This window comes from Scleropages formosus, chromosome 16 (assembly GCF_900964775.1).
Source record: "Scleropages formosus chromosome 16, fSclFor1.1, whole genome shotgun sequence".
In the NCBI taxonomy this organism is placed as follows: domain Eukaryota; kingdom Metazoa; phylum Chordata; class Actinopteri; order Osteoglossiformes; family Osteoglossidae; genus Scleropages; species Scleropages formosus.
In genome coordinates this window covers 9,762,145-9,781,769 of record NC_041821.1, presented here as the reverse complement: position 1 = coordinate 9,781,769, position 19,625 = coordinate 9,762,145, and the positions used below count along the sequence as shown (strand labels likewise).

General features: G+C 43.3%; 2 protein-coding genes across 5 annotated transcripts in view; both read left to right on the top strand.

The window, feature by feature from the left end:
- Nucleotides 1-3,500: 3,500 nt before the first annotated feature.
- Nucleotides 3,501-7,502, top strand: uchl1 (ubiquitin carboxyl-terminal esterase L1 (ubiquitin thiolesterase)). The gene is made up of 9 exons (XM_018735638.2): nucleotides 3,501-3,658; nucleotides 3,780-3,791; nucleotides 4,135-4,263; nucleotides 4,800-4,953; nucleotides 5,100-5,185; nucleotides 6,486-6,533; nucleotides 6,671-6,740; nucleotides 6,878-6,936; nucleotides 7,018-7,502. The coding sequence occupies exons 1-9, from the start codon at nucleotides 3,626-3,628 to the stop codon at nucleotides 7,099-7,101; spliced, it is 675 nt and encodes a 224-aa protein (XP_018591154.1). The 5' UTR covers nucleotides 3,501-3,625; the 3' UTR covers nucleotides 7,102-7,502.
- Nucleotides 7,503-12,372: 4,870 nt separating this feature from the next.
- limch1a (LIM and calponin homology domains 1a) overlaps nucleotides 12,373-19,625 on the top strand; it is an 89,680-nt gene continuing 82,427 nt past the window's right edge. For all 4 annotated transcript variants that reach the window (XM_029258858.1, XM_029258857.1, XM_029258856.1 and 1 more), the window contains exon 1: nucleotides 12,373-12,896. In XM_029258858.1, coding sequence (XP_029114691.1) covers nucleotides 12,717-12,896 — 180 coding nt within the window. In that variant the 5' untranslated portion in view covers nucleotides 12,373-12,716. The remainder of the gene's footprint in view (nucleotides 12,897-19,625) is intronic.

Below are 19,625 nucleotides of genomic sequence, written 5' to 3'. Positions count from 1 at the left end.
CACTGCTACCCTTTTGCAGGATAACAGCGAGGATGTCTGTCGCGGTAATGAAAATTTTATTCATTATAAAATTTAAAAACAAAACTGATGCATAATACATTAAATGTTAAAACTCATACTTTTTTTAAAAAAAAAAAAAAAGCTTTTGTCCTTTTGAATGTGAAGACTCAACCATACATTTTTTGAGGCGACAGAATCGGTTGTTGAACCCTTAGGCACTTCAGGCTTATTTCCATATCCAGGCTCCCTTTGACCTTTGAACCATCAGCTGCTAAATTCCTGCTCATGGAACCTCTGTTTGTTTTCCTTTTGTCCCACAGGCCACCCGGTCAGACCAACCGGGGACGAGGCGCTGCAGTACCTCTGGCTGTCGGTAGAGGGAGACAAATCCCAACAACTGCGCCTAAAGTGACGGCCACACCCAGGAAGCCAAGACTGGCCGTCTGACCTAAGGGTCGACAGTCATAAAATGAGCTTTTTGTTGTTCTAGAAGTGGCTTTACATAAATAACTGACGTTGTGTCCAGTTTGTCGTGTTTACTGTGTGGGTTCTCGCTAATGTCCTTTTTTTCTATGTTCCATCCATTTATTTAGTTTCACCTGCAAAACACAATACGGTTTTGAACCATATTACGAAAATACAGAAGAAGAATAAAGGACAAGAGCAAAAAAAAAGAAAATCACAATGTTAAAAAAAAAACAAAGGAACAATAAGAAAGACTGACCGGAGTTACACTAAGACCAGAATTAATTCTTGTATGAATGCATGTGTATAATCTATATAAAATCTTACAGAGATGGGTATTTTGTCTTGGTAACATTTTAATATGTTCCTGATGAGGAGTAAAATTTATCACAGTATGATGTGGCCGATTTTTAATCCCAATGTTGAAAATGATTTGTCCTGTTAAAATCATAAAGCACTCACATTTCTTTTTCAAGAGTAAAATAGAATCAAGACAAGCGGCAACTTCACCAGACTTTAACAAATATCACCCCCTGCTGTTGATTCCGGGAATTACACAGTGAAGTTTCTTCATATTCAAAATTGAAGCCTAGGCTATTTATCTTGAGAAGGGAAAAAAAAAGACTTTTTGATCCTAAATGACTCTACACATGATGTGCCTGAAATCCTCTGATCATTCTCCAACCTTCAGAAATCTGCCAGGAAATGTTATAGTGGTGCAGCAACATAGAAACTATCACTGTCTCTCAGTGGTCATCTGAGACTGATTTGTAATCTAGATGTTTCTGCTTTATTTCTCAAAGCACCCCTGAAGCTGAGTCAATGTGCCTAGATTACAAATTTTGTGGCGTATACACCTTCTGACACTCTGTCTTTGGGATCTATGCAGCTCCATTAGAAACCATTTGCTCCGTGACCATATCTTGTGATTTTGTGGATTACACAATCCACTAGTAAAACCCCTAGTGTGCGAGTCACAAGGTCTGATTCATGTCTTTTGATTCTCTCGAAATCCTTTTATTTCAATGTTCAGATGGCAATAGCAGAGAATAGCAGCATTTGATTCAGATGAGCATACTTTAAAAATGATCGAATTCATGCCTTCTCGTGGTACGTTGAAAAAAATGACTTGCTAGTTTGCGACATTTCATATCGAGTTTTTGAAATTTGCATTGAAAAGTACATAATATTATCTTACTTTTGTATAACTACATATCAGTGACAGTGAAGCAATGTGGGTTCAGTTGTCTGCTCAAAGGCTAAACTGCAGTTCTCTTTCTGGTATTTGTACCACAATGGTTTGGCCAAGAGTCTCATGCCTTAAGTGTTCAAACCCTTAGTGCCAGTACTACTAACAGTCCAAAGTCAAAACATGAACATATTGTAAATGCTTGATATACCCATATGATTCAGTTTGTCAGCTATTAAAATCACAGTAACTGGTCAAATTTAATGCTTTGTTTCCAGGACTGATGTCCACAATGCATAAATTTCTACATGTTTCGAAATGACTCACATCCATTACCAAACTCCGGCGATAATTCATAATGATAAATATTCAACTGTTTTGCAGCTGTTTTCTCTGCAGAAGACATCATCCAAGCTGAGGACCTACTGCCTGCTTCTCAGGCCCTGCGCCTGAGGCCACAAGGAAGTTCACACAATAGCATGAACAGCTATATATAATTACTATGATGAGACTCTGACACCTCAACCCTGGGGACTATGTGTAAACCCAGATGTATTAATGATCAAAATGAAAATTTAGAGAAATGGTGTTTAATTCAAACTTGAAATGATCTGATACCTCTCAGTCTGAGGTTCAGACTGCTAATGACAATTGAAAGGTATGAAACACCAAATATTTGCGCCAACAGGTTAACCCCAAGAAACATTTCAAATGAACAAGGCAACAACGTGTGGTGAGGAACAAAATGATTGAACCCAAGCATGTCATCTAGAAGAAAACATAGTCATTTTACTGATTTCAAAATTTGCACAAACAAATTTGCTGAACAAAGAAAAAGACAAAAGCACATGCCACGCAAACAAACTTGTATGTACATGTTTATTGACTGGTACCTCCCAATGCATGGTTCATTTACCCAACAGCTCAGATATGCACAGCACTGATTGAATATTTAATTCAAAGGGTATTTAATCAAACTGATATGAAGGGAAGTGTGAACATTTAATCACTGTGTGGCAAGTTGATTATATAGATAATTAAAAGCTGATTCCAGATACGTTATGAAACAATAGTGAGTAGCAAGCAGCAGCAAATTCTGCTTGTCTCCATAAATCAGTGTAACATACCGTGCTTAATACACAACACAAGTGCCCTCGATGAATTAATGAGCTGTGATGTCCAGGCAGCATCTGAACCGTGTGCAGCAGTGGGCTTATTTTTGCCAAAGTGCAAAAAAGCAGCAGACTGAAACGTCACACTGCGCCGGAGTGTGTTTGTCCACACCACTTAATACACTTTCACAGCAAAACCCACTCGTGTGAATGCACAAGAAGAATTAACTAACAGCTATATTTACTTTCTATTATTTATCAGTCAACAAATTGACACTTTTTGTCTTATGCTGTGCGTGCATGTTCAAAACGCAACACCCACCACGTCCTCGTACATGCATATGCATGCAGAAAAAAAGGGATGCAAACAATAAGATTAATGAAAACATTTTTCTTTTTTTTTTTTTTTTTTTATCGATTTTGAGAAATTCCCGTCACTTCACCGTTTCTCGCGGCGCGTCTTGCATATACTAGCAACTTCCATGAGAATCACACGACAATGGACCGTGCCATTATTCAGAGAGGCATTAAACAGATATTCTTGATGTTTACAACAGATGAAGGGGGAAAACACAATACCGCGCGTGCGACAGCCTTCGCCAATATTAATATATCCGTCGTATACCCGTTTCATATGCGAGAAGGACGTGCTGACTCTTTTATTTCCCCCCATTTGCACCCCTACATCCCACAGGAATGGAATGCGACCGATTGTATATGAACACCTCACTCAGCGCATGCACTAAGTCCGCAAGTGGTTGCGCGAGACGGTGTGTCGAAAGTACGAGAAGAGCCGTGACGACCGTATTAGGACTTGAAAACGCAAAACTCTGTATTTGTATTTTCGCCATCGTTCACAATGGAGTGGAAGCCCATGGAAGTGAATCCGGAGGTGGGCGGAATCATTTTTATCGTAACACGCAGAGGCTTTTTGCTGTCGTAGTCAGTGTTAGTTGGTATTAATATATTTTTATGCTTGTCTTTTTTTTTTTTTTTTTTTTCTTCTTTTGCAGATGTTGAACAAAGTACGTACCTGCTGCTGAGTCACCCTCGGCGTGGATGGGTTGTGTGAGGACGCGGGGGGGGCAGGCGGGAAGGGTAAAGGGAGGGGGTGCGTTCGTTGCCAGGGCGCGGTCCGCTCCCTTCCCCGCGGTCATCCAGTCTTTAATTGCATGGGAATATTTTGTAAGAATTTTCCTTAATGCACGAGGACGCAGTGGTTGTAATTTAACATGCCATGAATCAATGATAGCATGATGATGGGGGAACTTGGCACTTGCGCCTCGCTAATTTAATGATGCGCAACGTCTGACGACCGGGACGGGAGACGCGCGAGTCCACGCTCCTGCTGCCTTCCGTTCTCTGCAGGTGCTCGCGAAGCTCGGCGTCCGGGACAGCTGGCGATTCGTTGACGTGCTGGGGCTGGAGGACGAGTCTCTGTCCGCGGTGCCCAGACCGTCCAAAGCCATGATGCTGCTCTTCCCGCTCACGCAACAGGTAGGGCGCTGGCCGAGGGGTCTAGACGGCGGGATGCGCGAGACGCTCAGTGAGACGGGAGCGCGCGGCACCGAAGTGCAGGGCGGGGCCGCGAGCTCGTGGTGCTGCATAATCAGGACTTTCTAAACGATTAATAACTTATTAAAAAAAAAAAATCTTTCCTACGATAAAAGATTATCACGCATACTGAGAATTTTTGAATCCCCCTCTGAAGTATTGATCATCTCGGGGAACCTTTTTCCCATTTTATTCTAGCAGTGTTCTTGGTGACAAGTTGGTAAGCGCTCTTTGTTTTGAGCAAGTGCTAACAGTAAGTGATTCAAAATAATAATGTAAAGATTGTGTTCAGCAGAGATAGGAAAATGAAATCAAGTTTCATCTGTGTTGATGTCCTTTCTTCTTAATGGCAGAAGGAATTTTTTTTTTTTTATATCTTGAAGTCCATCCCAATATGAACCAGAACATCTTGTTTTGTAAGTGTTGTCATTCATAATTCAGTTTGTTAGAGCTTTTCAGTTTTTTTTTTCTTTACCCAGCATGAGGCTTTCAGGAAGAAGCAGGCTGCAGAGATTGCCGGGGACTACAAGGAGAACCCGAACGTGTACTTCATAAAGCAGACTGTGGTGAACTCCTGCGGCACGGTGGGTCTGCTGCACGCGGCGGCCAACAACAAGGGTGCTCTGGAGTTCGGTGAGTGGCCTTCCATGCGAGAAGTACACGGTTCACATTTGTAACTGCACTGACCCCCGTTGCATCAGTGGTGTGAATGTGAGCTGGTGACATGATGGGGGGGGGGGAGCATGGGCCTGTGAACAACCCTACTGTCTTCACTGCAGAGGATGCATCTGTCTTGAAGAAATTCCTGGATGAGACGGCCAGCATGTCTCCTGAGGAGAGGGCCAAGCAGCTGGAAGGTAACAAGGTATGCTTATGGTTCATGTTTCTTTTGAAAATACGAATGACTGACTCATTGCCTCGGAGTATAAGTGCAGTGTTGATCAGTGCAGCAGGTATCTGGGTTTCAGGTAGCCATTTCCCCCTCAAGTTGAGAGGCCTGTAGTTGCACCCTTAGTCAAGTGCTTAAACACAGTGGTTCCAGTGATAAATACTTAGCTGTATATGTGGGTAACACTTTTTATGATTATGTGCAATAAAGGTAATGTGACTTTTGTTTTGAAATACAATATCAGGGTTTTGTGTATTTTAAAGCTCCTGACAAACTTGCATATAAATAAGTTTTGAACTTGACAGTGCAAATGACTTGCAGGGAATATGCATTGAAAACTGCACCCAGTGGTACTTTGGCTAGGGGGAACCTTGAGAAATTAAGCTTGCATCCAGTATGATCCTTGACCAAGATTTGATGTAATTTTACTGTACAGTTCTTGGTGATATACAGCATCGTACCACTAGATGTCACTAATGCTGTACAGCTTTCCCCTGAATAACGTTTATTTGTTCTTGACAATCTACTTGTAAGGTGAATTTTCCTGAAACTGATTTAATTGGCATGATTCACTTTCAAGGAAAAATAGACTCCAACACATTACCACCCTTTGTTTGAGCAAACATCCAGAATTTCTGATACGATTACAGATTTTGCTGAATTAATGTTCAACTGTTCTGATCGTCTTAATCTGGATTTTGGACCCTCATTTCATACAGAACACATCTTCATACTTTTCCAGCCTTTAATTTTACTGTGTTTTGTCATGATTGTAAGATTTGAAAATGTTATATTGAACTGCCTTAGTTCTACCTAGGGTATCAGTATAATAGTGTTTTGAGGAGCTGCTTTTAAAGGCTATAAATTAGAATGATGCCCAAAAAGGCAATGTCATTGCTGTAATAACACTCGTATCCTGTCTGAGCTGTTTCTAAAGTATAACTTGGCAAAAGCAAATGAGTAATTTTGTACCACTTTTTTCCAGTGTAGTCTTATCACTTAGTTTCATTAATGTCTGTGGTGCTCATTGTCCCAGAGGCTTGTATTTAAATGAAATTTCTTGAGGCTTTTTTAGTAAGTCTTAAGTTGATAGGGTGTTGTGCTATACTTTTTTGTAAAGTATAGGTGGCTGTTAGTCAGCATTAGTTGTATGGTGGAAGAATGGACTAATGTAGCTGCTGCTGCTCAAGGGTGTTTCCAGTCTACTACTATAGTAAATCTACAGTAGTTTACTGTAATGATACAGATGTGACCATATCGGTACTCCTCTCCTCAGGAAATCCACGCAGCCCATGATGAAGTGGCAGCAGAAGGGCAGTGCAGGGTATGGGTATTTAATTCCTTTTACAGATATGTTCAGCAGTCTTGTCTTCAAGCCAGTACATTGGTTAAACTTGCATATTTGTATTAATTCTGAAATATCAAAATGGTGCAGACAACTTCCTGCATTTTTTCCCTTAGGCAGACCAGGGGAAGGTGAACTTCCACTTCATTACTTTTGTCAATGTGGATGGACAGCTGTATGAACTTGGTAAGATCATGCAGTAATATTGTAAAAAGGTTGCATTATTGTAATGGCATTTTTGATATAAATGTGTTTATAATTCTATCCCTGATAGTTCTGCAGTCCAGTAGATTTCAGATGCATACATGTGCTTATGTTTTTAGATGGGAAACTTGAGCATCCTGTGAATCATGGCACTACAACAGAAGCTGCCTTTGTAATGGTATGTTTAGGATGACTGGATTCTGTGCATGTCTATTTTATGTAGCTCCCAAATGTTAATGGCCATTTTTGATTTCTGCAGGATTCTGCCAAGATCTGCCGTCAGTTTGTAGAACGTGAGAAGGATGAGATGCGCTTCTCAGCAGTGGCACTGTGCAAAGCCTGAGCACAATCACTGTGGGTGGAGGACCTGACTTCTGCCATAATTCCAATAGCACATACCTACAGCTCATAGATCCACACTTGCCTCAGCTCTGTGTAGAAGTTTCCTGCAAATGTCCAATTTTCATTGGTTGCTGTTGCAGTACAGTTTTTGTTTTTTGGGGGGATTATTTTGAGGTGTTCTTCCTGACTTCACAACTTGGAATGTTTCTTGGTGACTAAAGGGTTACTGTTGAAGGACATGTTTGAGGTAATGGCCATACTACTTTTGCTAAGACCTGGCTCCTTGTTTAAAGGCCCTAGCATGTAACTTAACTGCACTGCTTGTTGGGGTTGGCCATATTCTGTTGTCTTGGACTGTTTTGTGTAGTGCTATGCAGTTGACTAATAAACTTGTTTTGCTTATGTGTCTGCTAACTGCTGTCTTTAATGGAAAATGCAGTTTTGAAAACTCCCAAGTTTTTTCTAAACCAGAACTTGAACAGTGATGACAACCAAGAGGGCACAAGTAAAACTAAACTATGGTGACTGAATATTAAGCAAGTATATGATGGCCTCTGCCTTGTAAATGTGATGAACTGTTTGGTCATTCACTAATTGCATTCTGTTCACCTTGCAAGTTGCAAATGCCCTTTTACAGGAATGTGTGTGGATGTATTAATGAATGCTATTTTGTACAAAAGGGTTTTTCTCCACTGGTTTCAGTGTTAATACCAATATACATTAGATGGTATATCTTCATGCTGCACTTCTTTCCCTCCCCCCTTTCTGCACAATGAGAACACCTTTGGCTTGTAGGTCATTGTAAAGTTAGTTTTTTCTGCAATACATTCCTGAACTTTAACAATGCAGTTGCTGATGGACAGTGTAAAATAGGGGTGCCTTGTGGCAACACTGCCAATTGATGTAAAGGTATAGCTTGTAACAAATTAAGACTTAAATAAGTTAATGATGTATGTGAAGTCTAGGCCTACCGGTGCCGTTGTGGTCTCAGTGAGAGACTCTACTATTGGTCCAGAGGTGGGTCCTAATTTTTCTCAAATGTGATGTGGAAAAGTTCTGATACCTGCAGGACTTGATAGTCTAACTGAACTCCAGCCAGACTGCTGCACACTTTCACCCCTGCCTGCTTGGTGGCCTTATGCACAGAAGGTCAAAAAATAAAAAGCTTCAGCTCATTCCAAGGGGGTAGAATGTCTTTGCAGTCTCATTCAGAACTACTGAATCCCCCCCCAAATCTTCAAGAATGGTCTGAAAACACATTCCTTTCAGACCCCCTTGACTACTCAAGAATTGTGCTTGCTGCTACTAGGACTCTCCATTTGTGGGTGTAATGCACTATTGTTTTTCTGAGATATATGCTGCTTTGGAGAAAAATGTCTAAATGAAAAAATGTAAAACATGGTGTCATATTCTTGTACTTTGAATATTTCCATATAAATACCTTGCTACAAGGGTTAAATAGTTCATAAATTATGGTTTGATTTCTTCACAGTGGGAATTAGCGTAAGCAGGTGTTTTCGTGGAACGAATTAACCCCGTTATACGAGGAATCCGTGTATTGCGCGTAGTTAGTGTAATACACGGTATGTCCAATAGATGTCACTGATAGTACACCAATGCACCATTTTCTCAATTTCTTCTTGTCCGTGCCACTGTAACGATGTGTACACGACCACACTGGTACCTCCCTGATCCGGATCTCCCAGCTACCCTCGATGAAGCTACATTAGGAGAGCAGTGCAGGGTTCAGCATCTCCTTTACAAGTGTGCCTTCATTCAACTCTTGTCTGAAAGCCCTGGGTTTTTATATTAGTCTTGATTCCCTCCAATGCACCTTTTCAGGTGGATGAAAACAGGGTGAATTTCCACTTCACCGCTTTCAGTCAACAAGGAGGAACAGCGCTATGAAGTTGGTGGGATCATGTAGTACTGATCTGAGAAAAACCTATTATAACTTTAATAGCTTTGATTGTAATATACATGAAATATACTGCAGAATATTCTGGATTCCCCATGGTTAATTATTTATTAATCCCATGCATCCATATTTTCTGTACATTAATGATTGGAATATCATATTAACCAAGGAGTTAAGGAGGTGGCCACCTTTGTCATGGTATCTCTAAGTATGACTAGTAGATGCTATACTCTTCCATGATGTATCATAAAACTGCTCAAATTTACTTGGATCTTGCCCAGCAAGACCTTCTTCAATTTCTGTAGTGAAGACCTGCTGGTGGTTAGTTTTCAGGGCGTGAGAAGAACGAGACACACTTGCTGACAGCACTCCATTACTGCTATCGCCATGGGTTGAAGAACTGACTTTGGTCAAAATTTCCAAGTGCACATACCTAAAGGCCAGAGATATGCTCTTGCCTCTTTGTATTCATGTCACAACAGCTCGAATATTCCTTTAATGAAATGCTTACTACAAAACACACCTTTATGTCAAGCTAGAGGTAGATGGTCAAGATGTTGTTTTCTTTGTTCCTTCTTGAAGGACCTGCCATGTACCTTGACTGCCATGCTGCTGATCAGGACTGGCCCAATTCTGCTATCTAGGAGGATTAATATATTGTTTAGTGCTGTGCAATGGAACAATAAATGTACCTTTTGCTTATGCAGCTTGTCCCTGGGCTTTATTAAAGAAAATATAGTTGTTTCTGACTCTCCCTAACAGTTTTACTACAATCACAACAGCAATTGTAGAGACAACTAGAGGACCTAAGAAACTCTCTAAACTATGCACTGGAACTTGATGGGTGGTACCACTGGGCTGATTAGGGCCTCCTTGCTGGGTCCTATTTTAGCTCCTATAGGAGAGGTTTAAAATATTCTACCTAGATGTACTAAATTTTTGTTTTGGACTAAAACACTTTTAAGGTTGAATTATTCTTAAGATCTTGAATAATTTTAAGTAGTAACTGTTAACTTTTAAGTTGCATTGGACAAAAGTGTTAGCTAAATCCCAAGAAATAAAAACATGCATTATATAATTAATTCTATAATATAAAATCTTTCGTAATGTGATATTCTGATGGTTAAGTGCCTTTGGCTTAGTTTCTTCAGTCTGCAGTTTCTCAGAGGCCACTGGATTCCCGGTCACTTGGCTACACCTCGCCTCCCCATTTTGTCTTTTTGCAGCTGTCAGATGATCTTACACTTACTGCACACACTCCTTCCACATACAACATAGACATCATGGGTGGCATGGTGGCACAGTGAATACCGCTGCTGTCTCACAGCACCTGGGTGGTGCGTGAGGATATGGGCTCAATCCCCACTCAGTCTCTGTAGAGTTTGCATGTTCTCCCCGTGTCTGTGTGGATTTCCTCTGGGTGCTCTGGTTTCCTCCCACAGTCTGAAGATATGCTGTTCAGGTTCACCCATAGTAGTGTTCTGATGTATGGATGAGTGACCCATTGTAAGCAGTGTATCTAGCAGTGTAAGTCACCGCGGTGAATAAAGTGCGTGGGCTGTTAACACTACATAGAGTTCACTGGAAGTTGCTTTGGAGAAAATCATCTGATAAGAAAATAAATATAACTTGGATCCAAATATTCTGACCTCTTAATTTTTTATTCATTACTTGTTTAGCTGGCGCAGTGGGTTGGACCACAGTCCTGCTCTCCAGTGGGCCTGGGGTTCGAATCCCGCTTGGGGTGCCTTGTGGCGGACTGGCGTCCCGTCCTGGGTGTGTCCCCTTCCCCCTTTGGCCTTACGCCCTGTGTTGCTGGGTAGGCTCCGGTTCCCCGTGACCCCGTATGGGACAAGCGGTTCTGAAAATGTGTGTGTGTGTGTACTTGTTTAGCTTTTATTTTTTCTGCAGTTGCCCTCCTTCTGGAACGACTGATTTCACTGACGTAGTTAAGTTTTGGCAGAATGCAATCAAATGTGTGTATCCTTGGATTTGCTTTTTAATGGCTCTCCATGAGCTTTGCAATATGGGAGACACCTGTCTGGCATATAAATCTTGTTTGCAGCAGCCTAAGAAAAGTGACACAGACCCTGGTTAGGATTCTTTGCCTTGCGCAGATGTTTTCCAGATGCACCATTTGCCTCCGCTGGGGATGAAAACGTGCTAATTTCTGCCTAACGACCAAAAGTGCATTCAAGTGTCTTGCAAGTAAATATTTCCAGCAAAATCTGTAACATGTATAATGTTGAATTTTAAAAAGCAAACACTTTGTCATTTCATACCCTGTGGTATTTTTTAACATCAACCCTAAAACCTCTGAAGGCGAAGATACATATCTGGGGACCTGGATATTTCCACTCAGTGTAGTAAAACCATCACTGGGCATCATATGTAAGCAGACTCACCTTCCGATTACTTTTTTTTTTTTTTACCTTTTTCATATAAATCTATGCTGGTTAATTATAGCAATTAGTCAACCTATTTCGGCTTCAACCTACACACAAATTATGCATCAACTCTCACTGTGCAATTGATTTTTCCTACTGTAGTGAAATAAAGACCTAAATGTATATAATATATAATCCAATAATGACTCTGTGACACCATTTTACATGTTCTGACTTGTTCTGTATTGCTCTTCTCACTGCTGTTAGCATAGTGGTTAAACCTACTGCCTTCAGATCCAAAGGTTATAGGTTCAATCCCCACTTCTGGCTGTAGTACCCTTGAGCAAGGTGTTTACCCTGAAATTGCTCCAGTGGGGGGAAATAACCTCTCTGTGTTAACAGGTAAGTAACTGTAACCTTAACATTGTAAGTTACTGTGGAGAAAAGCCTCTGCTAAATGAATCAAGGTAAATTAAAGTAACTTCAGCCTTCTTTGGATGGTTGGTGTGTACTTAGGGGCACCTTGTAGCATAATTGTTGGTTGCTTAAGGATCACAGGGATCCCCCCACAGAGTTAGTACTGTAGTACCCTTGATCAAGGTTCTTACCTTGATTCATCCAGTTTGTTGCGCTAGAAATACCCTGCAGTATAACTGGGTCAGGTGTGGTAAGTTGCTTGGGACAAATCGCCTTTTTTGTCACATAGTGTATTAATATGAGATGCGCAACCCATCCCTTTGGGGTCCTCCTGAGACAGTGAGGGACGTCGGACCGTTCGGACCCTGATCCTTTTCTCCAGCCATTCCCTTCAGCCCTTCGTGACCAGCGAGCGAGTGTCCCGCTTGTGTAAAAAAAAAAAAAAGAAAGAAAAAACAGAAATGGGCCATGTGATGGAGGAGGAGGCTGCGCGCCCCGCATTGGCTGACGGCGGCGCTCTGTGTATTTTTAGCCGACGGTTCCTGCTCACACTGCGGTGCGTGTGGATGTGTGTGTGAGCGCGCGCGCGCCTCTGTGTGCGTGGAGCGCGCGCGGTGCAGGACCGAGCAGCGCAGAGCGCAGAACAGCGGGAGCGCGGCGCGGGTTTGCGGCAGAGCGGCGGGGCGAAGCGTGTCCTGGCGGGGGGGGACTCGACCGGCGCGTGATCGAGCTCAGAACACACCTTCCCACACACAGCCCGCGCTCTTCTTCTTCTTCTTCTTGTGCCAGCGCGGGATTTCCTTGTTTTATCATTATTTTTGATATTTTGAACACGATTCCGGCGCCGGCCAGCCCTCGTTTTTCTCCCAGCTTTTCCTCTTGATCTTTGAACAAATGGCCAGTCCTGGTTTAGAAACTGAAGGGAATCCTTCTCCTCCTCCTCCTCTTCATCATCATCATCATCATCAGCAGCAGCAGCATCATCATCATCAGCAGCAGCAGCAGCAGCATCAGCATCAGCACGCCGAATCGTCCCCGGAGCCCGCTTTTCAGGAGGCGCAGAAATGGATCGAGGTGAGTGATGTTTACGAGCGACACCGCCGCAGATCGCCGCCGCGGACACGCGCGCACTCGCGCTGTCCCGCGCTCGTGAGCCGCTGCCGGCGGGCTCCGCTTGCGCGCGTGCGGCGCCGACGCGCAGGTTATTAATATTTCACCGTCACCTGTTGTGAAGGCACACGGGCGCATATATAGGGTTACACTTGTGCGCGCTGGAGTTGTGCACCATTGCGGCTTTAGGGGACAATAGGGGACAATCGCGGTTTTGTGTTGGTTTTTGGGGGGGGGATTTGAATCATGTGGCCTCCGTCGGCGCGCGCCACCACCGCACTCGCCTTCCATGAGTTCATTTCGGTGTCTTATTGAGCGGCAGCATCGCGTCCTTGCTTTTGTTGGCCACTTTTTCACAACGCAGTACATTGCAGATCGATGCCTGTGAAAATGTTGCGTGTTTCTCTAAGTTATGTTGAACTTGATAACGGCTCCCACCCCCCCACCCCCCGTGGAACTGGGACCGTCTCCCGTTGCTATAGCAACACGACTAATCCCGCTTCGGTGAGGGGCGTTCAATGATCAAGTGGAGTGGCAATAAGTGGAGGGAGGTGACATCTAAAATAGAGGATATGTAAAAATGGACCGATAATGTAGCCCGCGGTGTAAAAACTGTCCGGGTGGGAACACTTTACATGATTTGACTCTTTATCTAAAATGTTTCATTACTTCATATCATAATTAATTGTCAGTTTGCCCTCCTGGTTTGATCCGAAAGTGAAGTGAATAAGTGGTAATGCAATCATGTTAATATGAATTTGAAAAGTCTATAAAATATAAGTTCTTGAATGAAAAAATGTGTGTATTAATTGGATGACCCATTTTCAGAAACTCATATCTTAGGCCACCAAAAAAGTCTGATTGGTGGCAACCATCACACTGCTGATCTCATGTCTTTCGGCTGGATTTCTAACACCTTAGAATAAGAATAATGCTCAGAGACGAGAACTATTTCTAACTTTTAAATATAGGTCCTAGTGCATATTACCAGCGTAACCATTTTCAGGAAGTCTAATAATAATTTAAACTAAGGCTGAGAGTGGAGATCAGAACCTAGGTAATATGGGTCACTTCTGATTTCCAACAAAGAGAAAAAATCTCTCTTTTTCTCAAGAAGCATCTTTTTCAGACCGCACAGGGTGACAGGGAGTGGAATGCAAAACAAAATTAAATGTGTGGTATTTTGAACAAAGTATTTATTAAAGGACACCTGTCACTGCAACTTGGATCCCATTTCTAAATCCAAAAGGTTGAGATACATTCCAGCAATTAGTTCTCTTCTTTTGAAGGAGTTTGGAGGGAAGAGTATTGTATTGTGAAATGATATCTTATATATATTTATTTAAGCTTCAAATAGCTGTGTTGTCTGTGTCCTAGAAACCTTCCACTGCCTCTGATTTATTGATGGATTCATTCACTCCCCTTCCACCATATGCATTTAAATATGTGTCAGTCTGCATGGTTGACTTTATGGTTACATTTGTACACGGTAAATGACTCTGGCCTCCCATTCAGAAGAACGGCACACCTGTGGCTGACCGATGTAAAAATAACCCTGCCACAAATGTAGTCAAAGTACATACCCACGTCTTTCAGCGGTGGCACGAATATTATTGCTGTCATAGCTGTTGGCAAACTTTTGTTTATTAGCAGTAAACAAAAATGTCCTTTTTGGGAATAAAACCTAAGAAAGCAAACTGAAAATATGAAGTAATGTATGAAATATGTTTGTAAGAGTTCTTGAGAGAAAAAAGAGACTATTATGAGGAGCATCATAATATGTCTGTAGGACAGCAGGTGGAACAAGAGTGGTTAAGGGTGTAGAGCAAGCGAAGAATTGATGGACTGAGTCCTAGGGCCCTGTTCCTTCCAGTTGGACTGAATGCTTTTGGTAAAAAATATGCCACTGTATAAATGGGTAAAATTGTAAGGTGGCTAAATAACTTGGCGCAAAAGCCTCAGCGATCAATAGACAAATGGCAGTGAGGTGCTCTGTTGAGTCTGTGTGAAAACAAAGTGCAGAGTGCAGAGAAATGGCCTGGGGCAGGACTGCCGCAGCTATTGTGTGACATTGAATGGGTGTTGTTGTATCCCTTGAGTTCCATAAAGTTATAAAATAGAGGATAAACTAAGACTGGCCTGTTTTGGAAACACAAAAACAGCCACAACAGAAATGAGGCTTTCAGTTTGTCTCTAATAGCTGGTCTGCTGTCATGTGGGGTCATATCTCACAGACGTCTAACGTCGTGTGGGAAGACGGTTACGCTGCGAAACCACCAAAGGGTCTCTCCCGGTCACGTGTGAAGCAGCGTGCTGAGAGGAGGATTCTGGGTAGAGCATTTTTGATCTGAATTGTTGGCAGCTCTCGGGAGCTTCTTACAAGAAGTTTGGTCACGACGAGGAATGGGAGGTCTTCAGCTGGTCTTTCCAGAGAGGCTGCTGGGAAATCTGCTTACTGGAGCTGGGGCCCACAGCTGTCCGTTTCACGATGCGCTGTATGTGACATTGCTCAGCAGTTCCCGTGGGATACTCCTGGATCGGGTGTCGCGAGTCGCCTTCTCTCTTGGAGCAGCGGCTAACGGGCGACCCTATCGGGTTTCTCCATCTCCCATGGCCTCTCGGCTGCAGATCAGCTCGCGAAAACGTTTCCCCCCGAAGAAATGCACAGGCTGGCTCTAACAGGTGCTTTTTGTGACGTAACAGTTTGTTCAGTGTTCACAGACGTCGGTTCCCCCTGTGTCCTCCTCAATGGCTCGTTTTAACGGGGAATTTGCCGACCCAAAGGGATAATTGATAGACGCATTGTCTCTGGGCTTGCTGGTCGGCTTAGTGCTCCATTCCAGTGTTTTTCTCCTGAGACACCAGATTAAAGGAAAACAGCGGCACAGGGTGTTGAAAACCACATGGCACAGAGGTCAACTGTACACACACCTGGGCCTCCGTACAGTCACACTTCTGCAAACTCTTCATAATTTTCTGTTTTCCGACCGATCATTTAGGTGTATGTAGTGCAACACAAACCCCAGGGTTTTCAGCTCCTTAAACCTGCAGGAAGATGTTTCCTCAGGGATCCTAACTTTTTCTGCTGAACCCAGAGAGGCTTTAGATGACCTCTCCTATCTGGAGTTTACTGCTGTTTATGTCCAGAATTTTGTTTAGGATTTAGTTTAGTTTCTGGGCAGATTAATTCAAATTTATTTTCAGAATTTAATTTCCTTTATTCTGATACACAGTTTTTCACTCTCATTTTGCAGGACTTGAATATTCGTAGATTCGTGCACAGGTTCTAGAGATGGCCCGTACATGTCAAGTGAACCCTAGACAAAACTGATTTCTCATTCTAATGAATTATCTTCCTAAACCCTGTTGTTGCTGTGGTTTGAACTGTCAGTACCCAGTGTTTCGTAGTGGCTTCACGAATGATCGCTGGTCTAATCCCCTTTTGGCCATCATACTGTGCTTCCAGCATGTGGTAAAAGGCTATAAACTACAGTTTGGTGGATGATGGACAACAATGAGTCTGCAGAGAGCAACAAGCCACTAGGTCCAGCTCCCAGGAGTCATGGAGTGTGGAGATTAAGGGTACCCGCAGATATGAGTTGTGAGTCTTCCTCGGACCGGTCCTGGACACCCCCCAATTCCAATCTTCTGACATTTCAGTTTGAGCCCCAGCCCAGAGCATTACACCCACCTCTCATCAGGGCAAAATACAGGATGCTCATACGGCCTCTGCTGTGTCTCTGCTGAAGTCCTTTGTCTGGGGCTGCGGTGGCCCTGTTTCAATTCCCCAGAGCAATAATCCAGATTAGGGCGGTGCTGATGAACTATGCTTTCCTGTAGCGTGCGTAATCTCCAAAGGTGATTAGGTCCACTTTGTGATCCCACTGATCTGCACTGGAGCTTTGCTCTTACAGTACCTGCAGACCCAGGTCATGAGGTGGGGATGGTAGAAGTGCTGGACATGAACTGTTCTTGTTTTTTTGTAATAGTGATTGATGGAATATTCCAGACATTGGGAGCCTTTTTCTTACACTGACATATTCATACATGCCAAACGCTCATCCATGACACATAATACAAGTGTAACCTTGTGATAATCATATGAAAGCATTGCCTAAATACTTCAGATTTAAATTGATCATTGGCCTTAATGCAGATTTTTTTGTAATTTGACATGAGTTGTGAAATGTGTTTATCGGAATGAGGTCTGAAGTAATCCATGATCAAGCGCAGCTGTGTACATGTCAGTGCAGTTTCCTAATATTAAATATTTACACAGACATTCTGTGGAAATAAAGAGGCCATAACTCCTGTGCTATAAATTAAGTTATAATTCATGGAATCTCTGCTAAGTATCATTTGGCCATTTGGTTACAATGTGGTAGAAGAGAGTAGATGTACTGCAAATGTAGTGTTGTACAGCCTGGCTACAGGCTCTTCATGAATACGCTATTTTCCCGTAGATATTAAGGATGACCGACAGATTCTTGCTTCATGTCTTCATCCCGGAAGATTTTCCGCAATAACATGTCTGCAGACAGAGCTCTAATTTTGCTACAGCAATATCTTAAGACCCCTTTGCGCTTGTTCTTTTCCCGCTTTCCGTCAAAGTATGTCGTTTCCAGGACGGAGGAAATGAAAATTCAGGTCAGTTTACAAAGAAAGCTTTTAAAATACTTCTTATTATACAGCCGAAGTTCGGCTCCCGCAGAGAGATTTGATGAGCACTACATGGTCATAAATGTGGGATCTCTTCATTATTGCTGACCTTTTAGGTCATAGAAGCAGAAATGTGAGTACCAGTCTCTTTCAACATTGCCTGCCGGGTTCTCCTGGACTGGACTTCATTATTAATTTAAAGTAAATGCATTATGTTCCTTGTGTCAGCCGTCGCTATGTACATATTTCTCATTAGCCTTTACTGCAAAGGACTGAGCTGTTATCAGTGAAATTGCTTCTGATAGCAGAGAAGTTTCTAAGTTACGGTGGCCATGGACTTCACTGATGCGCTGCATCGAAAGGTCTCGGCGGTGTGGTTTTATCTGGGCCATTTTGCATAGATAACAGAACTGCTGCCTTCGGGGAGCTGGGCACATTCACTCTCTTCATGGAGGGGGCTGTAGGTGATTGAAATCAGCTGTGATCAGCATCACCAGGTTCTTGGTGGATGGAGAGACCAGGAGAGAGCCACGAGATCATGGCCATGCTTGGGTTGCTGCAGACACACTCCCCCAAGGCCAGTGCCGAAATGCCAGCAAATCCACCCAGAGCCGTCATCACCATAACACGGGGATCCCGCTTTCCCTGCGCATTGTGGGATGCGTCTCAATGAATAATGCACAGCTGCTGTCAATGGCTCCCGGCAGTGAGGTTGTCCTGTGATCTGTGTAAATACAGCGCTGTCCCGTGTTGCTCCCTAAACGGAACCTCCGGCGTGTGACGTGACAGGCAAAATGGCTTTCAGATTGCCATCATCATGTAGAACAGAGCGGTAGGGTGAAAAAACAATCCCCTGACTGAACCTCCGAAAGGGGACTGAAGAAAAAAAAAATTGAATTCATGAATGCATATCTTTGTCAGCACCTTCTGGGAAGATGTTTTCCCTGTTCTTCAGGACGGAGAAACGGAGACAAGTAAATGGCAGCCAGATGTGGTGTCATTCATGAGCTGTGATTCTCTGACACTGCCTGCCTACCAAAGTCAGGAAAGGTTGGCTGGTTTTACAGTTCCAGCTGCTTACATTTGATACCAGAGATGAGGATGGAAGATAGGTGAGGGATTACTAGATAGAGAGTACTGCACTCCTGTCAAGCGCTTCTAAATGCCAACTTTCCACTCCTGGTGCTCATTCTTCATGTGCAGTAAATGTGGAACTGAAGCATGTGGGGAGGAGTGGAAATGCAGTGTGAACATCAGGTCATCTGGAGGTTTTTTTAGGGACAGGAATAAAACCTGACAGCTCCTGTTTTTCCAGGTAGCTCTTGAGTACTGGCACTGTGGTTGTTGGGGGGAAAATGCTACTCCAACCCCACCAGCCTGTGCTGCCTAACCATGCTGGAAGGCATTTCCATAATGTACCTCAATAAGAGTCTTGCTTACTTTACCAGTGGATCCTCAGGCTCTCGATTCTAAGTTGCTTTGTTCTGTAGTCTTCAGTTCATTGCAAGTATGACATTACATGCAAGCATCCAGCAACTTCTTTAGTCTTGCAGCCCAGGGGTGTTGCCGGTTGCCTCTAAGGATGGAGAGCATCAGTGGAAGCACGAGGCCAGCTCTCACATGAACTGTCAGATGGAAGTGTTCATTCTCCTGGCCTGTGCCGAAACCAGAGAGGGGACCGCTCAAGCCTCTCGCCTAGGCGTGGTGGGACGCTGAAAGGGCCTCATTCAGAGGGGGGGTGGCGAGCGTTGCTCATTGTGCTTGCAGCACTCATATCCCAGCCCCATCCCTCCCTGGGGCCTCTGAAACCCCCTTGTCTCCATCTGTCCGCCCCAACAACAATGCAGCCTGTCACCCACCCCTGTGTAGTGAGACAATTGCCGCTCAGCTGACCAGCATGTGCCTGGACATTCCTTCACGGCACCAACAACCCTGTCCCAGCCACTGGGTTCAGTTTTTCCTAAATACCATGAGGAGATAAATACTGACCTCCCTCCCCCGGACAGGTGTATTGGCTCTACGTATAATATGGAA